We start from the raw sequence: 21,616 nt of genomic DNA, 5'->3' as shown, positions 1-21,616 counted from the left end.
CCCCACTGCCCAGCACAGGGGCTGCGAACTGAGCAGCAGAACCCCCCCAGGACCATGACCATGAGCACACCGGGCTCCCCCCAGCTCATGCTGCACTGCTCCATGCCCAGCGAGCTCCCAGGGCCCCAACAGTGGGGACTTTGTGGTGCTGCCTTTAAAAAAATACCCTAAAAATTAAAAAAAAAAACTCCTAATAATGAAGTATTTATTTCGGTAAACAACGTATGAATGAAATGAGTGTTTTCTCAAGACTTCACTTTTTTCCCTGCCATCTCTCAGTAATTCTGTAATAGGCAGAACTAACAGGGCTCTGCTCGGTCGCTGCTGAGCTCGGGATCAGACCATGCTCACTCAGTGCAGCAGAACAGCACGTGCCCCCAGAGCTCATGCAAGCCGACTTGGAAGCTGACCCATCCCCCCCAGAGCTGTGTGCAGGTCGCCCTACAACCCCACAGACAGCACCAAGCTGTGCAAGGTGCTGTGCAAAGCCCTGCTGAGAGATGGGCTCCTGTCTTGCAGCCTTGGGGGGCTGACAGTGGCATCAGAAGGAGAAGGGACCCACTGACTTCCCTCATGTGTGCACGATGAGTGAAGAACTAAAAGCTGATGGGCTTTAACGAGCACTTTGCTTGTTTTCATGTTTGGTATGTTCCAAAGTCTTGTGTTTGGAAGATTTAGAGTGACTGAGGAGAAGCTTTCTGATGACATCGGTTCAGCAGAAAGGAAAGTTGTGTGACTGGTGAGGAAAGCAGTCTGCCAGTACACAGCTGACATTCCCTGCCTGGCCTCCGTACCTGCACAGCTTTGGTGCCCAATAACCTCATGGACGGAGGAGTGGAGAGAAGGCCCCCATCTCTTCATGCAGAAGTGTGAGAACACACAACAAATGCCAGAAAGTTCTCCAAAGAAAGCAGGGAAAGCGAAAACCAAACTTGACATTCTTAAAATTTCTGAGCATTTCTTTTTCTTCTTTTCACATTTTTCTTTTCTTTACCCTCCTTTCTCCATCTAAGGAAGCAGAGAGTAATGCAATTTCCAGTTCTCTGAAATATCCTTAGCAGGTCGCCTCCAGTGCGGGGAGGGCAGGCTGTGATCTGCTTCCAGGGATGTTGAAGGAGAGCTCACTGAGCCGGCACGGATCCCTCCCCGCCGCCGGGCTGAGCGTGGGGAAGGGGCAGCTCCAAGCCCCCGGGGCTGGGACCTGGTGCAATGGGGTCATGGCTTCCTGGCCCTGATGGATGCCCATCTCCACTGCTCTCCTTTCACCCCACGCAGCAGGAGCCCATCTGGGGCTGCCTGCCGCTCCTGCACGGGGGTGACAGTTCGAAGGGTGTTATCCCATGGGACAGTGCACGGACAGAGTGGGGACAGGGGGGCAGGAGGGGGCTGGGAGGCTGCTTGCCCCCAGCCCTGTCCTGCAGCTCTTACCATTCAATGCTCAGAGACCTGGGCCGGAAGGCAGACAGCTCGGCCGAGCCATACTCAGCTTTCCTTCTCTTCTCCTGCTTCTGCTTCACCGACAAGCGGTGGGCAAACCTAGAGAGGCTGCTTTCCGACCTGGGGAAGGGGAGAGGAAAGGCATTAATATCACTGAAGCTACCTGTGCTGGAGGCTGCAGGGGGCAGGGGGCTGCAAGGGGCACCAGACCGGGGCAGCACAGCAGCACAGCAGCAGTGCTTTGGCTCCAGTGCCAGCCCTATGGGGATGCAGCAGTGGCACAAAGCTGAGCCCTTGCCCAGCACCAGCACCACCGTGAGCTGCCAGAGCCAATGCTGCTGTTCTCCAGGGTCCAGAGCAGATGTGCTACTCGAATATCTCTTAAAACACAATAACATAAAGAAAAGGTACTTCTCAGAAACGAGAGCTCTCCCCTTTCCTTAAGATAATTAAATAAACTGCGAGCAGCTAACAGTTTTTTTCCTGATACATTTTAAACACAGACATCTTCATTTCATTAACTCTGGTTATTGATTTATTTTTCAGCTTATGAATTGCTGTTGCTTGGGACGGGGTGGAGACAGCTTTCTGGAGCAGGCGCTCGTCTCCTCCATCACCGCCGGGAAAGAGCTGGTCAGCCCTTCCAGGGTCATTCCTCACATTCTTGGGAAGAAATGCTACTTTGATGTAAAGGATGAGGTTTGCCTTTAAAGAAACCCCACCAGAAAAGCAAACCCCAGTGTTCCCCCTCAGAGCGCTGCATGGGGTGAGGAGCACCCATGGGAGCACTGGGAGCAGAGCTGCTGCAAATGCAGCCTCTCTGGGGCCATGTCACAGCCAGGAGGAACGATGCCCTGTGCCCATCACTGCTATTGAGGGGTCTGTGAGCTGTGAGACCTGCCTGAAATAATCTCCCATTGGCTCTATGCAGCCAGTACTTCAGCTTGCATCCTCTCCCAGATTGAGGGGTGTGTGTGTGTGGCCATGGGGAGAACAGGGAGAAGTGCCCTGAGGGTTCTGAGCAGAGACACAGGGGCACAGGGGCAGCCTGGGAGCAGGAGACAGGAGGCACCACGGGAAGCAGGATGCAGGCATGCAGGGATGCTGCTGGCATTGGGGGCACTGTGTCCATGGGGGACACGAGGAGCCATGCTGGAGCCAGGTGACCACATGTGCTGAGGCCACCAGTCCCAACAGCAGAGACTTCATTTCCTTTTCTATTTAGAAATCCAGGAGCACATTACAGTATCATCTGGCTATTTATACAGCACTGCTTTACATAAACGGTGCTGCAGAAGAGAGAATGAATCATACCTGTTCTGCCCTGGCTGCATGCACACCATGCCCAAGATTTTCTGCCCCCTCCCCTCTGCCCCAAGCTCCAGGATGGGTGCACCCTCAGCCCCCAAGCTCCAGTACTTGGGCACTGCTGGGTCTGAGCCTGGCTCTGGGGTAATAGCAGCTGCTGTCCCACACATCCACTCCCCAAGTGCTCTGCAAACACAGATGCCCCTGTCCCTTGATCCACATTAGGGTAATGACAGGGAAACCGAGGCACCAAGGCCATGCAGTGAGGCCAGCTCACCATTGGCTGTCAGCCCCATTCCCTTGCAGGCTGCACCAGCCAGCAAGGTGTGTGCTTCTCCCAGCAGCACCAGTACCAGCCCAGTCCCAGCTCCTGCCCAGCCCCAGCTCCTGGAAAACCTGCCACCAGTGAGGAACGTGCAGGGAGAGCCATCATCAACTGAAACATCAACCGCAGCGATGGGGAGAGCCGTCTCCTGACAACCAGAGGAGGTTGTTCAGCTACTGTGCTGTATCATAAATCACACCTCTCTGACTTGCCATCTGTCAGCCAGATTACACATGTTCAGAGTCCCATGTCAGCATTTAAGTCCGAACACAGCATCTTTTTCCCAGAAATAATTATCAGCCCTGGAGATTCCTGCAGCAACACCACTGAGCTGCGGCTCGCCCTTTCCCTCAAAGCATCGCAGTGGAGCAGGCTGGCAGTGAAGGCACTGGGGATGCATGGGGGGGAGGGGGGGAGCAGCTTCCCCCCTCCCCATGAAATCTCAGCACGATGCACATGAGGGCCATGCATGGTCTGCACCTCTCAGCAGCAGCTCCTGTGCCCGCACTGTTCCCTGACTGCACAGCCATCACAGGAAGGCTACAAGGCACCCAGGTCACCTACACCCCATGGGAGCAGCCATCAAGGGTGGCCCCAGCAGCACCCCCTGCTCACCAGCACCCTGCACAAGGGCTCGAGGCAGCCATGCAGCGGGGAGGGAGACATTTTAGCCAGGACAGGAGCAGCTCCCACCTGTTGCACTCGCTGGCCCGAGACACAGCACGTGCTTGGACGTGGAGGCAAACCAACCCTGCTCCTGCAAGGCAGCCAGCATCCCCCTGAGCATGCACGGGCGAGCCAAGCCCCAGGACGGGGTGTGCAGCAGCCGCGGGCACACTGCAGCACCCGTCAAGCAGAGCTTTATGCTGTGCCTCCCTGGAACGGTCCCTGCACAACCAGCTTCGGAGCTGAGCTCATGCTGGGGAAGAGACAGAGGGCAGGAGCCGGCACAGCTCCCACTCCCGCACCCCTCTCAGCTCTCGGAAGCGCTTTATCTGCACAGGTGCAGTCAGAATAAAAAAAAGGGGAAAAAAAAAACGGGGGGTGGGGGGGGGAAGAAGTACCTCCCGAGCAAGCAGAAGTTTTCAGAGAGGCAGCACGCACAGACCCACGGCTGCACGCACGCAGCCCCCAGCGAGCGTCAAACACGAGCGCAGCACGCGCAGACCCCACTCCCACCTGCAGCCCCGCAATCCCCGGGCACGACCGAGCGCGTCCCCGCAGCGGCAGGCACGGATCGGACCCGGCGGTACCGAGCGGGGAGGGACGCGATGCCCGCGGGATGCGCGCTCACCTGCACCGCTCCGCCGCCGTCCCCGCGCGCTCTGCCAGCAGCCAGCAGCGCTCACTCGCGCACAGCTCCCCGGCAGCATCCCCATCCCCATCCCCATCCCCATCCCCATCCCCATCCCCATCCCCATCCCCATCCCCTCACCGCCCGCTGCCGCACTCACGCTCCCACCCCGGCCCCGCTGCCCCGCGCCCATCTGCCACCTCCGCCTCCCGCACCCATCACCTCAGGCTCCTGCTGGCTCTGCGCTCGGCTCTTTTATTTCTTTTCTTTTTTCTTTCTTTTTTTTTCCTTTCCTTTTTTTTTTTCTTTCTTTTCTTTCTTTTCTTTTCTTTTTTTTTTTTTTCCTCCCAATCTTGTTTCTATAGAAACGAGATTAGCAGAGGGGGAAATAAAACAGCCCCATGTGACTCAGATTCCGACACTGAAGAATCTCCTGGTCGCGCCTGTGTGCTTTACATAACAGGGAGCCTGCGCGGCTGGGCATGGAGACCGGGCACGGGGCGGGGGGCCAGAGCTAACCACACACACCCCAGTGCCATGATGTGCCCCCCAGAGCCCCTGTTCCCTTCAGGCCCTGCTTTGCTGCCCGCTTCCTTCAGCTGCAGAAGGGGCTGTGGCACTGAGAGCAGCCCCAGCTCGCACCAAACCCCCACACACAGCATGGGGCAGGGTGAGCCAAAAGCCCCTCACTCTGCTGGGCTGTCCTCGTGGCCCAGGGAATGGCTGCGGTCAGTAATCCCCAATGGTGGTGACCTCACAGGTGACAACTGCCCACGGGACCTCCTGAGCCCCCAGTGCTGCACACACATGCTGCGGTGTGATGCTCAGAGTCTCAGGGACAGACGCTCACTGCTCCACAGCTCCTTCCAGCCCCACATCCCCCCCGCTCCCTCCATGCTCCCCTGGTGGTGCTGACTCAGCCATGATTAATGTGATTAGTGTGATTAGCATGAGGCCTGATGGCACTGCAGCCCCGGGCCGCCCGTGGGCAGCTCACCCCCAGGCACACGGGGAGGGGCAGCCAGAGCGTGGCTGGACAAGGCCCTGTGTGAGATCCTCTATTTGAAGGACGGCAATGGGGCAGTGAAAACTTCCGCCAGCAGCACAGCTTTGGTACATGCTGCTAATTATAGCTGGCATTATCGGGATGTACGACGAGTAGCGAGCCGGGGGACGCTGCCTATTTCTGACCCACAACACCAGGCAGGCTGACAGCCCCAAAGGGTGAGAGGAGAAGGGAAGCGCAGGGAGAAGGACTGAGATACCTTCCGTGCGTGGTCAAACGAGTGGCACAGCTGTTTCCGAGTGCAGGTTTGAGATGTGAGGTATTGACGGTGAAGGCTGGCAAGTGGCTTGACACATCCCACAGTGCAGCCCCACAGCCCCGCTGCCCATCTGCCCATGGTCTGCGCACCTCTGGGGGCACCCCGAGGTCCCCTGACCCAGCTGCCCCCCGGGCTGGAGCCCTTGTTAAAGCCAAGAAACTGATGCCCATCTTTTGCCTTTCACAACGCACAACGCTGTTGGCCTCTGTGGGATCCAGGACCAAGCCGGTTGCTGCATGAAAGAGGTGACAATCCTTGGAACTGGATGGCATTTTTAGAACTTTTTCTTGTTTTCTTTGAGTTTTGCTGCAAAGGATTTGATGCAAATCCAAGCAGAAGGGACCGCCTCATGAGTCCTAAATTAAAACGTTCCTTTGTTTTGGCTTTCAAACGCTGTATTTTAATGCCCATCCACACTCGCAATGGAAGGTAAATTTGCATGTCGTTCCCCTACAAATCCTTTACCAAAGCAGTGATTTGGTTCATTTGTATTCCCCAGCGACACCAGCTCTGCCCTCAGAGCAGCAGCTGTCTGCCCACAGAGCAGCAGGGCTGGGTAGGCTGGGGATGGAGACCACAGAGAGCCCCAAACCCAACTTGTTGGTGCAGACGGGCTGTCTCCAGCTGGCCTTGGACGATCTGGGTCTGCCCTACAGGTCCCAGAAGAGCTCCAGTCAGCTCTGTCAGCTTGGGCTGGGGACTCCTCTTGGTGTTGTGAAGCAGATAAAAGAAAATGGGAGCAGAGATCTGATCCTGCCACGAAACAGATGTAGGTGTGTGTCAGTGTGCTTCACCCCTAAAATGAGCCACGTGGACAAAACTCCAGCCAACTGCAGATAATGCAAGACAGGTAGAAACTGTCTTCCTTGGGTCAAATCCTTGCTGTTTGGCATGTTATTCAGGACTGTGCCATCTCCCTTTATGGGACGCAGCACTGGGCTGTTCAGGGCAGCAGGATGGGGCCTGGGCTGTCCCGTGGTGGCTGAGGGAAAGTTCTCATGCCACGCAGAGCCACATGTGTGCATCTCTTCCTGCTGGGGGACAGGAGCCTGCCACACACAGTTGTGGCACTTGGTCTTCATAACATTCCCTGCAACAAATCAAGATCTTATCATAACTAACAGGATACCGAGAGCCTAGGAAAACTGAGAACGAGGAGCAAAGCAAACCCTGATCTCTCCCTTTCCTCCCATCGATCCGCACAGAGCCAGCATGAGGTCTCCCAGGCTCAGCATTCCCTCCCCACAGAACCACAGCAGCACTCCAGGACGCGGCACATCCCACACCCAGGGGAGCGGAGAAGGGATGCGGGCACTCGGTGTCATCCCCTGTGCTGCTCAGCCCCATCACAGCCCCTGTGCTGCCCAGCAGCCAGGACTGCAGCCCCCCACCCGCTGTGGGGCACCGACCGCCCGGGGACCTGCTGTTGTTTAGTCTGACAGCGGCACTCGCGTTGGAGCCAAGCCTTGTTTTCGATGGCCCCGCGTCCAACGCTGCGTGCAGGAATGGAAAGACTTGTTATTCTGGGCTGCCCGACCAGCCGGGTTTTCCAAGTGCAGGAGAGGAGTGATGTGGTTAACGCGAGCCGGCCGCAGAGCCTCCATGGTTTTCCTTTCTGGACGGGTGTCAACCTGCAGCGGACCACACCGACCGACGCCATCAGGCACCTCCCGGAGCGGGCAGGTGCCAGCAGCCACGCGTGCACGTGGGTGCGTTGGTGCCCGTGGCACACTGGTGTACACAAGTGTGCAACGCACAAAGGAATGCTGGTGCAGGGAGCTGTGGGGCAACATAAGGGGCACAGCACGGCCTCCCCTCGGCACCTCCCCACCCACAGAGGACGCGGAGTCACCTGGGCCAGCTCAGCCCCACACCACAGAGCCCGGCCCCGGGTTGGGCAGCAGGAGGCTGAGGAGCTGTGGGGCTCATGCACTGCCAGGTCCGTGGGCTGGTGCAATGCAGCAAGCACCGGACCCACTCGGTCACAGTTACAGCATCTCCTGTCTCTTTAGGAAGAGCCTTCAGGAAGATTTTCCTCTCCAGTCTTCCAGTAGCCCTCGTGAGCATGTTGCATTGCAAACACAACCTGCCCGGCTCCCTGCTACCGGTGCATCCACTGCAGCACTCTACCTCACTTGTTCCTTTCAGCGACATGTGAAGGTTCCCCTTGGAGAAGGGATCTAAGGGGAAAAAGGCACCAGAGAAAAGCCCTGGGCAGCCCCTGCTCCTCCCCACAGCATGGAACCGCTGTGGAGGTTTGAGGGACTCGAAGGGACGTTGCGATGCAATAAAAACATTCCTGCCTACAAAGCATGAAACCCCAAAAGTTTATGGGAAACCACTGTCTTCGGATGTCTGCATATCTTCAGGCATCCTGGGAGCTGTAGTTCAAAGAAACCAAGAACAAGAAAGTGGCCGATAATGATAGTTTCTGGACGGAGGCTGTGTGACTATTGGCTCCCGGATGAAAGCCGCATTTCTGGGATGCTGAGCGCGTTTCTGCAGCCAAGCACAGAGCAGCTCTGCAGCGGCGGGGAGGGACCCAGGGCCAAGAGAACCAAACCAACTCCACTGCTCCAGGCAAGCACCATGAGAGCTGAAAGCTGGATCCCGAGGGAGGGATGTGCTGCGGCCCCACCAGGGCACTGAGGGGCCATGGGGGCTGTGGGATCCCAAAGTCATGGCACATTGGCTTTCCCTGGGTCCTGCAGGACCGAAGGGCACAGTCCAGGCTGCATAAACCAAGCACTTGTGAGCCAACAACTTGGTGCCTCCGTTCCCCTATTAGTTTGTGCTGCTCAGGGCTGCACTGACTGGCATCACTAACTCAACACTCAGCAGAGCTGAGCTCCTGGGCCACCAGGCAGCTGAAAGGTACTTCATTCGGACACAGAAGCCTCTTTGTGAAAGGGACTCACATCCCAAGGGGCAAAGAACCAGCACGCAGCGTGCCCCCACTGCCCGGCCCCACCTCTCTCTATGGGGTGGACCCGCAGGGATGTGGGGCAGCACCTGCCCGTCCCACGCAGCAGACAACAAACATGTGACATCGTGCTGCTGGCAGAGCTGCTGCCGAGAGCATGAGCTGGTTGTTTCAGACAACACAGCCAGCAGTGACAGATAAACCACAGGAGGGTTCTGCCATGGAGAAACCTCATACCCTGAAGAGCTGAGAAGAGGCACATTGTTTGCACTGGCAGTAGCACCACGGATGCTTTCCACCCCGCTCCATCCTCCAGCACAGAGCACACTGCAGCTCATTGCCAAAACCACATCTTAGCACATATGACAAACACAGGTGGGATGTGATGGGAAGCAGCCCCACCGCCCCACACACAGCACCTTCCCACTGCCCTGCAGCCTCCTCCACGGAGCATGCAGCCCCCTGGGATCCCAGGAGCAGGTCCACGCAGTGCTGCAGCCATGGGCTGCTGGAGGGTCTGCAAAAGCCCTGCTGGGTTGGGTCTGGCTGCCAGAGCAGCACTCGGAAGTGAGTCTGTGCTGGCTGTGCTTCCACAGGCAGGTGGAAAGGTGACTTGTAGGTGCTCAGAAATGGGCAAGGAAGGGATGGAATATGCAGTCAGAAAGATCTGGGGCATCTCACAGGCATCCGGTGCTTTCTTCCCCATGGCTGCCAAAGGCACGAAGCCATCACAGCCATCCCTGGATCCAAGCCCCAGGTGTTACCAAAAGCACCCCATGGGCACAGCCTCTCATCCTGCTCCCAAGTGACTTGGCCCCAGGGTAAAGTCCAAGCAGAGTCCCAGTACTGGGCATCTCAAGCCACAGCACAGTGTGTTGGACTGATAAAGCTCTATAGGATGCCACCACACAGCCCTATAGGATGCTGCTGCACACTCAGAGCAACCCAAGCCGCCAGGGCTCAGGGCAGGCTGCCTCAGCACTCCCCCCCAGACACAGAACGCAGCCTCTACAACCTAAAACACAGTCATTGAACTGTGCCTCTCTTTGAATTAACGCCGCTTTAAAGACCAGGTTGGAATTGCTGACGTCCATCTATTATACCCAGAGCCGTTCCCAAAGCTACTGTCTCTTTTTCAAAATGAGCCAAAGCAGCAGTGGGTTATTAACCAAGGGGAAAATGAGGACAGGGAGGGAACGTGCTGTTCTTTGATCACAACTGTGCTAATGAACATCGTAAAAATAAAGATCAGAAGACCTCAGTGACAACTTCAACCCTAGAACTGCTGCAGTCAGACCTACAGCACACTGGGTGAGAGAAGAGGGGAAAGGTGTGCTGGCTTCCAGGTGCCCTGCACCCCGTGGGGACCACACTCCTGCGGCCTCAGCTGGCATCAGCTGCTGGAGGGACCATCCCAAAGCAGGCAGGTATTGCCCGGGATGAGCGCAGCCCAGCAGAGCGATGCTTCATGAAGTGCACCTCCACAGCCTGGAGCTGAGTTGGACTTCCCAGAGCTGCCTCTCTCCTGGAGCAGCAGTGAGCCCACACCTCGCGTCAACCTATATTTTAGGTGCTCAAAAATAAACAAGCTCGCCCTTCTCTGCAAAACAACAAAAAGTCTGGAAAAAAAAATTAAAAAAAACCAAGAGCACAAACTGTGCCTTCACACATCCCCCACCGAGCACAAGCCTGGGATTGGAGAAAGGAGGCAAAGTGCGAGGGCAGCCAGGTTTGCGCGCAGCCCGTCAGCGCGGCGGTGACAGGTAGCGGTGCTGCGGGAGCTCCCAGCGCTGCGCGGGCTCTGCGGGAGCCGGGTCGGACCCCGGCGGAACGGATGCGCTAAATTAGGAAAGAAAACATTCCCCCTTCAGCAGAAGGGGAGGCTCAAAGTGAGCCCTTGTCCCGGACAGACAGCAGCCGAAGCCGGGCGACGACGACAGCTTGATGGAGTCCAAAACACACTCGAGGCTTGTTTTGAATTGCTCTGCGTACGGCTTTGAGATGCTTAAAAATTTCCATCTGACCTTGCTGTGGGGGGGAGGTGGGGGGGTGGGGCGGGACCCTGTGCTGTGGGTCACATTTGGTTTTGTTTCCACGCAGCTGAAAAGAGAGAAATCTCCGGGAGGGCAGCGCTGAGCGGGGCAGTGCCCGTGGCCACACAGTGTGCTGCGGCTGTGCCACGGTCCCCACGGCACAGGGTGGTTATGGTGGCCCCGAGAAGTGCCCCAGTGGGGTCACACGGTGCAGGGATGGTGGTGTGGTGCCCAGCCCTCCTGCTCATGGCTGGGACTGACACAGAGAATCTCTACAGAAACCTGGAGGAGGGAGAGGGAAAGGAAGAATCCCTCGAGGGATATGGCACTGGAGGAGCTAAAAATAAGCGTTGACAACAAGTTGATGTAGGAAGAGCAAAGCAGGATCCCCAGGAATAGAGGACTGCCAGTCAGCAGAGGGGCTACGTGGCACCCTGCACTCTGGTGTTGCTAGGCTCCTGGTACGGCTGTGGGGCCCCAGGGTTGTGCCAGAAGGGACAGCAGGACTTGGGCAGGGCACACACCTGTGACAGGGACAGAACCTGCTCCTGAGCAGCACATGTCTGCGAAGAGCACAGGTCTCCATGGCTTTTATTCCATGTGGTTCCCAATTGCTTTTCAAGATGGACCAGCTGACTCCTTGGAACCAAGATGCCAAACTCTGATTCCTCTCATGCTCCCTTCCCAGAAACAGAGTCAAAGCCTAACCCTACCCGTTATCTGCTGTCCTTCCCACACAGAATCACAGTGTGGTTGGGTCAGAAGAGCCCTCCCAGCCCCCAGCCCTACCATGGACTGTGCCTTCCCCAGCTCAGGCTGCCCAGGGCCCATCCGTGTCCATAGGCACCTCCAAAGATGGGGTACCTACAGCTCTGGGCAGCAGTGCCAGCTCCTCACTGCCTCTGGGTAAATAATTTGTCTCTAATAATTTGTCTCTAGCATCCAAGCCCACTTTCAGTTTAAAGCCATTCCTTCTCATTCTATCACTATCAGACTGTACTGGACAATTTCGTCCCCCTCCTGTTTATAAGCTCCCTTGAATCACTGGAAGGCAGCAATGAGGTCTCCCTGGATCCTGCTCTTCTCCAGGCTGCACACTCCCAGTTCCTCAGCCTGTCTCCATAGCAGAGGTGCTCCAAGCTCCGAGCATCCCTGTGCCTTCCTCTGGCTCTGCTCCAACAGCTCCCATCCTTCCCGTGCTGGGGCCCCTGGCCTGGATGCAGTGCTGCAGGTGAGGGCTCCTGAGGGCAGAGCAGAGGGGTCCAACCCCAGGCTGCTCTCTGTGAGTTGCTCTCCCAGTCCGTACACATCTGGGATTGCCCCGATTCAAGTACAGTGCCCCGCACTAGGACTTGCTGAACCTCATAAGCCTCTCATGTGCTCGCTCCCCGAGCCTGTCCAGGTCCCTCTGCACACAGGAATACAGGCACTCGCCCTGGTGTCAGGGCAGGAGCCTGCTGCCACCTCGTGTGTCCCCATGCTGTCACCTCAACCCGCCACGCTGCAGCCCAATGAGCCCGACACCCTGCACCACGCACACTTCACATGCCACGCAGCCCTCAGCCGTGACCAGAGGGACGGAGCAAGGACAGGCCATGGGAGCGAGGCACCGAGCAGGGGCTGGTAACTCGATGACTTCCACCCCCCTGCCCCAGCACCGGGCTCGGGTGACTAATGCTGCAGGAAGGGGACGCCGGGCTCCTGACACGTTACCCGCTGCTAATCCCATGGGTTTATCTGTCGCTTCCGCACGCTGGGAGCTGGCAGCACCTGGCCACCAGCACTGCTGCAGCACCCCCTGCCCGGTGGGGACCCGGCAGCCCCAGCACTGCTTTGGCACAGGGACATGCCCACGGCCACGGCCACGGGCACCGCGTCGTGCCGAGAACCTGCAGCCGGTGACAGCCGACACTGTGCAAGTGCTGGGACATGCAGCTCGGTGCTAGCCCAGCTCTCCCGCTCAGGAATGTCCAAATTAATACCAAAATGTATAAAAAGGACATAAATAAGGCTGCCTGAGATGGCTGTTTGTCTCCCTCCTGGCCAGAACCCCCTCTGCCCTGGCACTGTTTGGCTTGGCAGATGACAGCTGGGTAATTTGTTTCCATTGCAATGAAGTCCTAATTAACTGGAATAAACTTTTTACACTAAGTGTGTTTGTTTAACAAACTAGCTCTTTCAGTGCCTCACCGAGACCTGATTGATGCATGAGAGGGGAGTGGAAACATGCTGGGTGCTCGGGCATTAAAGCTGCAGTGTCTGAGCAGGACGACCTGAAAGGGCTCTCTCTGTGTTTGGGAAATCTAAGCTGACCCCCCCCATAGTGTCTGGGCTGGGGTGTGAATTTCAGCATGGCCTTGGCATACTTAGGGCTCCACGTTCTTCTGGGGATCCCCATGGGTTGCTGCAGAGGTTTTGCTGGATGCAGCAAGGCACAGGGACACAGCTGTGCCTTGTGGTGACAGCAGTGCTCGTGGCACTGAGTGGAGAAAAGTACGACTTCAGTGGGCAGGGCTCTCCCAGAGCCAGGCTGGGGAGTCTGACCTGAGGATGCTGGGATGCCAGGGGTGGGCAGAGAGCTGACTGCAAACCTCTGGGAGGGGGTGAAACGTCTGGGACAGCAGCACACAAGCTGCACCTCCTGCAGGAAGGCAGCTGATGGAGCAAGGAGCCCCGGGAAGAGCAGTGCCAAGCCCACACTATGGTGGCCTCAGCCCCAGCACTGAAGCTGCTGTCACAAGGAGAGGGATGCAGTGGGAGGTGACAGCAGGACCACGGCCGAGCGGTGAAGCCTGGCTGTGGGCAGAGCCCATCCAAGCCCTGAACTGCACTTCATCTATCTAATGAGACACCAGCCTGAATAATTGCACTTCCGGAAAACAAAGCATCCCTGACACGAGGGGAGAATGAATGCGGCTGAGCCTTCCCTCCCTGGGTGCTTCTTCTTTCCTGCTGCAAAGAAAAACCTATAAACGGCCCCTTCTCAACCCCTGCCATGTCCAATGGTTCTCTTGAGGTATCTGAGCTTCTTGAAGGCCTGCCTTTCCTGTTTTTAAATGTGGAACATACACTACCCTAATGGGGGAGGCCCTCGGGTTCTTAACCCCCCTTTCTGCATTGCTCTCCTGGGCACTCTGTGGGTCTGTGGGTTGGTGTGGGGACAGAAGTGGGGCTGAGGGCAGTGGGACCAGAGCACAGAGCAGTGCCCGCCCAATAAAGAGGGGTCCCAGTGGATTCTGTGTTCCCTTCCCTTCTCTGTGACAGCCCTGGGCTGGAACCACGAGGAATGCCTTCAGTTTGGGATAAACTGAATTTGAAGTGTTCAGCATACCTCCTGCATACCCACAGTTGAAATGGCCCCTTTTTGGTGAGCAGTGCACCTGTAAAGCACACTTGGAGCTCCTCAGAGTCAACCTGCCAATGCTGGCCACAGTTTGACTCCATCAGGTCTTCAGTTAGGTCAAAATATCACCGCCCAGTAACCCCACAGTGATTATTACACGTTCACCCTCTCTCCAAGCAGCCCTTTCTGGATGTGGCAGAGATCTCTCCCAGGCCAGCAGCCGGGCTCCATGTGCAGCATGGGCAGAGATGGAGAGCTCACAGGGTGGGATCTGTGTCCCCAGAAGCCACTCAGCAATGATGGAGGTGCTGTTGCCCTACACAGTGCCTCGAATCTGCAGGGACAGTCAAGCACATGCGCCCTTCCTTCTCTGCCCCACATGCCGGAGAGTCAGCATGTTGCTCTGGCTCCTGCCTTTACTAACGGCCAAAACCAGAGGGCAAGCCCTGAGTGTCAGATCTCCCCTTGGCTGCTGTTAAGGTGTTGCAAAACTAATGTACTTTCCTCCTTTCATGTCCTCAGACACGCTGGTTCCAGAGCAAATTAGCACTATCTCCACATCTGGGCAGCACAGCCAGGTAAACAGCACATTGTGCTTGATGGTCCCTCATTTTCCCAGCGCAAATGGTCCCACCAGAAGCACCACACAAGGGCAGAAACTCAGAGGCAGGCTGCTTTCAAGGCCACTGCTGTCACTTCCACCAGCGTGGGCAGCATCTGGCTTTGCAGCAAGCTGCTGTGCTGCCCCTGTGATGACACAAGGCAGCAAGGCTGAGTAAGGAGCGTGAGGCACTGGAAATCTTTGCTCATGGGCAGAAATTCCTCACAGTTGACACCACTGAAACCTGCTGCGATTGCCATGGTCAGGAGACCATGCACAGGAGGGGTGAGCAAGGAAGTATGAGGAGGACGCTGTGTAATTTAAATGCATGCCTTTTCCCTTCAGAATTTGCACCTGAGGAAATACAAACATGCTTTTGAACCAAGGACCAAGAAGAGAAGCAGCACAGCACACCTGAGCCAGCACAGCACTGCACCAGCTCAGCCTAAGATACATGACGTCAGCGGGCAGCAAGAAGTGGGGGGCTTGCAAATCACACACTAGGACACTCACAGCCAGCAGCATGACAGCATATGCATCTCCAAACATTCCTGGGCCCAACTCCTCATCATGCAAGGCCGGGGCTGGGCACACACAAGGCTGCTTGCAACCCTTGCAGACCAACGAGGGATGGTGGCAGCTGGCTGGGCACGCTTGGGGCTGCAGAATGGCTGTTCCCAGAGCCTGGGAAGATGGGACAAACCCGCCGCCAGGAAAGGCTTTGAAAAAGTCAGGGGAAAAATGCAGAATTCCTTTTGGGGAGTTTGTTGGATGTCTGCAAAGTCCAGTTCCATAGGTAGGAAAATGAGCAACTGGCCTGAAGCCCTGTTTGCCAACTGAGGGCTCAGCGTGGAAATGGAATGTGCAACAAAGAGAGGCCAGTCTAAATGGAGAGTTACAATGTGTGGAAACTTGATGAGGAAAATGCACAGCTGGGACAGGCAAAGCGGCACAGCCACCGCTGGGTCCCACCGTGCCCTGGGCACGGCTCAGGCTGTGGGGCCAGGGGGCAGACAGCCCCACTGAGGAGTGCAGAGCCTGGAGGAGGGTGACACAGTCAGCTGCAGAGCAGCCAGGGCTGAGACCCAGAGCCTGAGCTCATCTAGAGTGAAATTAAGAAATGATGGAAGGACACAGGCTGTAATTAAAACCTGCCGGCAGGTCTTTATGGGAAAGAGGTCTTGTCAAACGAACCTGATTTTGCTCTTTAGTGAACACAGGCTGAGTTGTAAAAGCACTGTGTGCGCAGACAGCCTGCACAGTCGGAGCGCTGAGTGCTTCGTGACATTCTGATTTTAAAAGATAGTACTACTCCATCCCAGTAAAACACCCCATCAGGCTGGGAGCTGGCTGGCACATCCCAAACAGAGAGGGGAACTGCAGAGAGGTGTTCTCAGCAGTGAGCTCTGGGGGAGTGTGTTTGGTGATGGCTTCATCCGTGAGCAGGGAGAAAACAAAACCCTCGCTGAGAAAATGAGTGGATGACAGAAAAATGGATACGATGGTAAATATTGAGGAGCAAAGAGAGAAATGTGGGCTGCCTGGTAGAGCTGAGCTAAGCATGCTAAGACTGCCCAGCACCATGGGACGGATCCCAGCTGTGTCCAGGGACAGGGGCTTGTCCCAGAGAGAGAGGTCACCACGGGTGAACAGCCCGGCACAAGGCCCTGATGTGGTGCTGTGGCAAAAAGGGCTGATGTGATTCTTGTGGGAGAGGGGAGATACATATGGATGCTGCTGAGGGTGGCAGGGGAGTGCTCCTTCCATTAGGACGCCATGCTTAAAGCGGGACACTAAAACCAGAGGGGCCGGAGGGTCCCGGAGCATATTAATTATTATTAATTAATTAAAATTAATCCAAGGGCTGGAAAAGCATCCTGCTTCTAAAAGCCTGAGCTGTACTCATTGACAGAAATCCTGCCCCTGTTCCCCTAGACCAGAGCACGTGTCAGGCAGAAAGCAGCACACAGAATCAAGGAATGGCTCAGGTTGGAAAAGACCTTCAAGATGATCGAGTCCAACCGCGACCAAAGCATACTGCCCTACCTCTAACAACCCACCGAGCACCACATCCAGATGGTTTTCAAACACATTTGGGGATGGTGACTCAACTACCTCCCTGGGGAGCCTGTTGCAGTGCTTAACGACCCTTCCTGTAAAGTTTTTCCTTCTATCCAATCTAAACCTCCCATGGCACAACTTAAGGCCACAAAATGCCCTACTCCATGCAGAGGGGCAAAGCCAGCAGGCTGGCACAGGGATGGAGCCACATCAGACCTCTCCAAGCAGATGGGAGGAAGGGATGCTGCTCAGAGAGCATCCACAGCCCACACGGTACGATATGACATCCCCTTTCTACCAAACCCACTCTGGCTGTTCCAGAGGGTCCCTGGAGCCCTGAGTTGGGTGCCCAGGGAGCAGAGCCCTGCAGGAGGAGGGCAGGAGGCAGCGAGCAGGGCTGGCCCCAGCAGGTTGGGAGCCAGAGTGCCAGGCTGTGGGGAGCCCATGAGAAGGAAGGGGCCTGCAGCACTGGGCACGGAGTGGCTGCACTAAGCTGTAGCCTTCTCTGCCACCTCGGAGCATCCTTCGTGCCATGGGTGTCCTGGTGCAGGCTCACAGCCACAAGCAGTTGCTCTGCTGCTTGGAGAGTGCAGGCTTGGTTATTTTGTTAAAAAACGTCAGTCTTCCTACGCCTGCTTCCTCAGCCATGATTAACACCAGCCGTGGTAGATGTGGAAGGGCTGCAGCGGGTGCACGGGGGGCTCCCAGTTGGTCCAAGAGCAGCCCAGTGAGCCTTGCTGCTGCCCTCAGGGCTTGGGTTCCCCTGCGTGGCCTGGGGCATGGCATGGGACCCCAGGTGTGTTGGACTCCCTGATCTGGGACCCAGGACTACCAAAGTGTGCCAGCACATGGGAACACACACCCCTGGGTGAGGACAAAAAGAGACACAGCACAAGACACCAGTTCCTGGTGTGGCAGTGGTGGAGCTGGAGCCGAGCAGGTTTAATTGGATTGGAAAAGAAATTATGAAGGGAAAAAAACGGCTTTGGTTTAAAGAAAGGGGCTGGGGGGATAGGAGAAAAAAGCCCTTCAAGTTTCTATGACAACCGGCACAGCAAGAGCCTGCATCGAAAGCTCACTTAACACATTGAAAGCTGTACAGAAATAACTAAACCCCAAACTTTGTTCTGCCAGAGCTGGCAGCAGCACTGAGCCAGCACGGAGCATTGCTCTTCCTGTCCCGTGGGCTGCAGCTGAACAGCTCTTTGTCCCCTGGGCTGGGACATTTGGGAGCAGGTCCTCATTCCTGGTCTCAGGCCGGGTACCACTGATGCTGGTGCCATCCAGGCACAGTGAGAGGAGGGAACTCTGCCCTGGGACATGGAGTACAGCATCCCCATGCAACAAGCAATAGAAAATAACGTGAGTACAAACTGCATTAACTCTCACTTTATACCAACTGTGGTCTTTGGCAGAATATGTGCTACGTAACAGCACTACTGCACACAGAACAGGCACCAGCTTCCCCAGCTTCAGAAGCAAACGGCAGCATCGGGCTGGGCAGACAGCATGGAAACCCCAGGGCAGAGCAGCACAGCTGTGCCTTCCTCAGCTGCACCAGCCCTGCTTCTTCCCCAGGCTGTGTCCCATCTTCTCCCCTGTCTTTGCTCTCAGCAGACATCCAAGGCAATCCCTATCTCCTGCCATTCACACCCACTCCTGCTAGCCTTCCTCTTCCATCAACTCCAGTCTTGCTCTGCTCTCCATCCCCGGAGTGACATTTGTTGAACATTTCTCAGAATTATCTCCAAAGGATTCCCTTCCTTTGCCAGCACTTGGAGAGGCTCAGAGCTCTCCACCTGCCCACAATGTAGGCTCTGTATCCACTGTCCAAACCCCCAGGGGAAGTACATTTTTAAAGTTCCAGTGGCTCAGTCCCTACTGCTAGGATACCCTGCCCAGCAGTGAAATCTTCTGCACCTTATTATGCTGCACGTGGAGGAGTTAACTCCCAGGCTGTAACACCAGGGTTGGGCTCTGCTGCCCCTCAGCTGCCCCTCATGCCTTCAGAGCCCTTCCTAAAGGCAGGCTGATGCATCCTCCAGCTCAGCGAAGGCAATGTGGTGAGGGCACTGCCTCCCCTATCCCGATCTGTACCATCCCTCCGTTCCCCTGGGCTTCCTCCTCCTGCTGCCTGACTCCTTGCAGTGCAGCTGCTCCTTGCAGCATCCCAGCTCTGGTTCTCAGGCACTGCCAAGAAGTCAAACCCAGCACTCAGGTGTACTGCTGGTATTACTATTGCAATGGTAACGTCTGACTTAAGGAGGCAGCGAAATGAACGCCCTGCTTAGGAGCACATTATTGTGATGGCCCTTAATGCTTCTGAGGTGTAAATACCAGTTTCCAGATCCTTAAAGATGCCAAGGAGTTACAAGATAATGACTCAGCGATGAAACACTCACTTTCATCCCTGGGCTGGCACAGAGAGGTCTCAGTGTAAGACCATCCACCTTAAGAGCAGGGTGATAACAAATTAGCTGCAGACGCTCTTGCCTTAATGAATACCGCAAGACAAAACAAACACGAGATGCTGCAGTTACATAAGGAGGTTTCAGAGGTTGGTGGTGTGTTTCCACCTCCGAGGCTTCACACGGAAGGTGGGCAGCAGCCTTGAATCTGGAACAGAGACAGAGCACTGAGGAGCGCCCGCAGGAGGGCTGAAGGATCTCCAGGGGCACAGGAGCGAGCTCTGAGCACGGCTACGTCTCCGCAGTAGCTGAGCACACACGGCGACAAGGGCAGTGTCGGTGCTGACACCTCGAGTGCCTGCAAACATGAGCTGCTCCCAGCGAAGCTGCTCCTGACACACAGGCAGTGAGCAGCTCCCGCAGCAAATCAGTGCCACTTTAATTAAATCCAGGTATTTCGGTCTGCACTGCACTAGCACGGGGCTTTATGATCGTTATTACAGCCAACATTTCTCTTGGTTTGAAGAAACCAGTCCGTGCCCGATGCTGAAACACCTCCAGGAAGCAGCAGCCTTCCCTGGTCCCAACTCACCCGCAGTGCCCGGTGGACAGAGCCTGTCCTGCAGCTCCACAGTGCACACATGGGGCCTCTATCAGAACTGTGGAAGGGGCTCTGGATGTCCCAGCACACATCCAACATCACAGCCCACCCTGCAGCTCTCTGTGCTGGGGGACACGGGGGCAGCAAGCTTTGGGGCTGCAGGCAAGGCGGGTGGGAGCTGCATCCCCAGACAGGATTGGATGGGATTTGGTCAGGATGCTCAGAAGAGCAGCGTGAAGGGGTTGCTGCTGCTCTCATGGGATGCAGAGTATGGCTGGCACAGCCAACTCAGGTGGTAAAACTGGTAGGTGCTGGGCTCATGGCCACAATTCCTCTCTTGGGAATGTCAGCTCTGGAGCTTTCTGTGTGCTGCTCTTCCCGAGGTGTTTTCCAGCTCCTTCAGTTCTCAGGTGATGCAACTGTTTAAGGTTAAGCCTTCCTGATGCAAGCAGCATTCCTGCACATAATGCACAACAGGGGACGCTGCCTCCTGGACACAATTCTGACATAGGGCAGGAGCTGGAATGGCCATCACCACCTTCAGCAATCTCTGGACACCAGAGCTGCTTTGGTCTTTGTTGAGCATGGTGGACAAAAGCTCCCACTGCATAAGCACACAGCAGAGCACGGAAATCTGGGACTGCGGTCAGCAGAGGTCACAAACATTAAAATCCTTTGCCAAATGAGTGTCATTGCATGCATGATGAGCCCCCTGGGATGCTCCTCTGGTCTCTCTGAAGGCTCGGTGGAATGCAGCAGCCTAGGAAATGTCTCTGGCTGAGTTTTCAGCAGGCTCCTGCTGCTGGTGGTGTTGGAAAGCTGGTAGCCAGCCCTGCCTTCAGGAGAGCAGACAGAGCAGCCCTGAATTAGGCCTTTCAGCTGGGACCCATGAGACTCATGCTGGGTTGTCAAAAGCCTCCAGTGGCATAAGGAGAAAGGAGCCCATAGCTAACCCCAGACACATACACCAGCACTGGCACTCCTCATCCCAGCAGCTCTGTAAGGGTTGGGGACACCTCAGCATCCTGGGCACCCAGGTGTATCTCTGTGATGTTAAGTGTAAATGGGACCAGGAGGCAAAGGATGCTGCCTTGTGCTCCCTGTGGGCTCGGCACTGCTGGGAGCAGCACTGCAGGAATGGATTGCAATGCAGCAAGGAAAGAACAAGAGCAAATACACTGAACTATGGAGGAGAAAAGATGCTCTCAACCCAATCCCTTCTGCATCTTCCAAAAAACCCCCTCCCAGTGACAGTCCTGCACGCTATTCCGCAGTTTCCAAAACGCCAATGGCATTGTTTTCTCCAGTACAAAAAAAGATGATAACAGAAGGATGTTTCACTTCTCCCAAACCGTGCAGGAGCACTGCAGGGTCCTTGCAGAGAACATGCTCAGCATCACAACGCACAGCTGCTCTGTGCTCAGGGCCAGCACCGAAGCTCTCACTATGGGTTTTACTGGACTCTGCCCCCATGCAGCTCATGGTGCTGCCAGGCATCTCTCCAGCAGAGACCACCTTCCTGCCTGGAGGATGCCACGCTGCAGCAAGGCTCTGGGAATGCAGCCCAAGAGTGTGAGCTTTGCTATGCGCACTCGAAGCACAGCCCCACAGGGTCCCAGCAATGCTCAGCCATGCTGTCAGCTTCTCCTGACCCGATTTAATGATCTGCGTATGCCCCGAAGCCAAGGTGACTGACAGCCCTTCACTCTCATCCTTGCTCATGTAATTGCTGCAGCTATTCCTGTACTCCGAAATGTCTAATCTTAGCAAGCCAGAGCTGCCTGATGATACGGACCAACCAGGAATTTCCAGGCAATTACTCACCAACACCACTGGCACTTACTTGGGCTGGTAGAAGTCCTTCTTGTCTGCTGACCCCAGGCTCTGCAAGACAGAAGACAAAACGGTTACGTTCCTTTAACCCATGGCCGAGCAGTGGCATTGATGGAAGATATGT

General features: G+C 55.9%; 1 protein-coding gene across 6 annotated transcripts in view; it reads right to left on the bottom strand.

Annotated features, from left to right (window-relative positions):
- The window catches only part of LOC136046154 (ankyrin repeat and fibronectin type-III domain-containing protein 1-like), an 88,374-nt gene that overhangs the window by 21,915 nt on the left and 44,843 nt on the right, over window positions 1–21,616 (bottom strand). For 2 of the 6 annotated variants that reach the window (XM_065732537.1, XM_065732542.1), the window contains 2 exons: window positions 21,503–21,543; window positions 1,429–1,557 (listed from right to left, as the gene is read on the bottom strand). In XM_065732537.1, coding sequence (XP_065588609.1) covers window positions 1,429–1,557; window positions 21,503–21,543 — 170 coding nt within the window. Of the gene's footprint in view, window positions 1–1,428; window positions 1,558–4,364; window positions 4,436–4,579; window positions 4,892–21,502; window positions 21,544–21,616 lie in introns of those variants that run through there. The other 4 variants (XM_065732541.1, XM_065732538.1, XM_065732539.1 and 1 more) reach the window with 4 other exon arrangements.

The sequence above is a fragment of the Cyrtonyx montezumae genome, unplaced genomic scaffold (assembly GCF_038088225.1).
Source record: "Cyrtonyx montezumae isolate F1298 unplaced genomic scaffold, pur_monq_1.0 scaffold_16, whole genome shotgun sequence".
Taxonomy (NCBI): Eukaryota; Metazoa; Chordata; class Aves; order Galliformes; family Odontophoridae; genus Cyrtonyx; species Cyrtonyx montezumae.
Note: the sequence above shows the minus strand (reverse complement) of the source record. Positions and strands in the feature narration are given on the sequence as shown.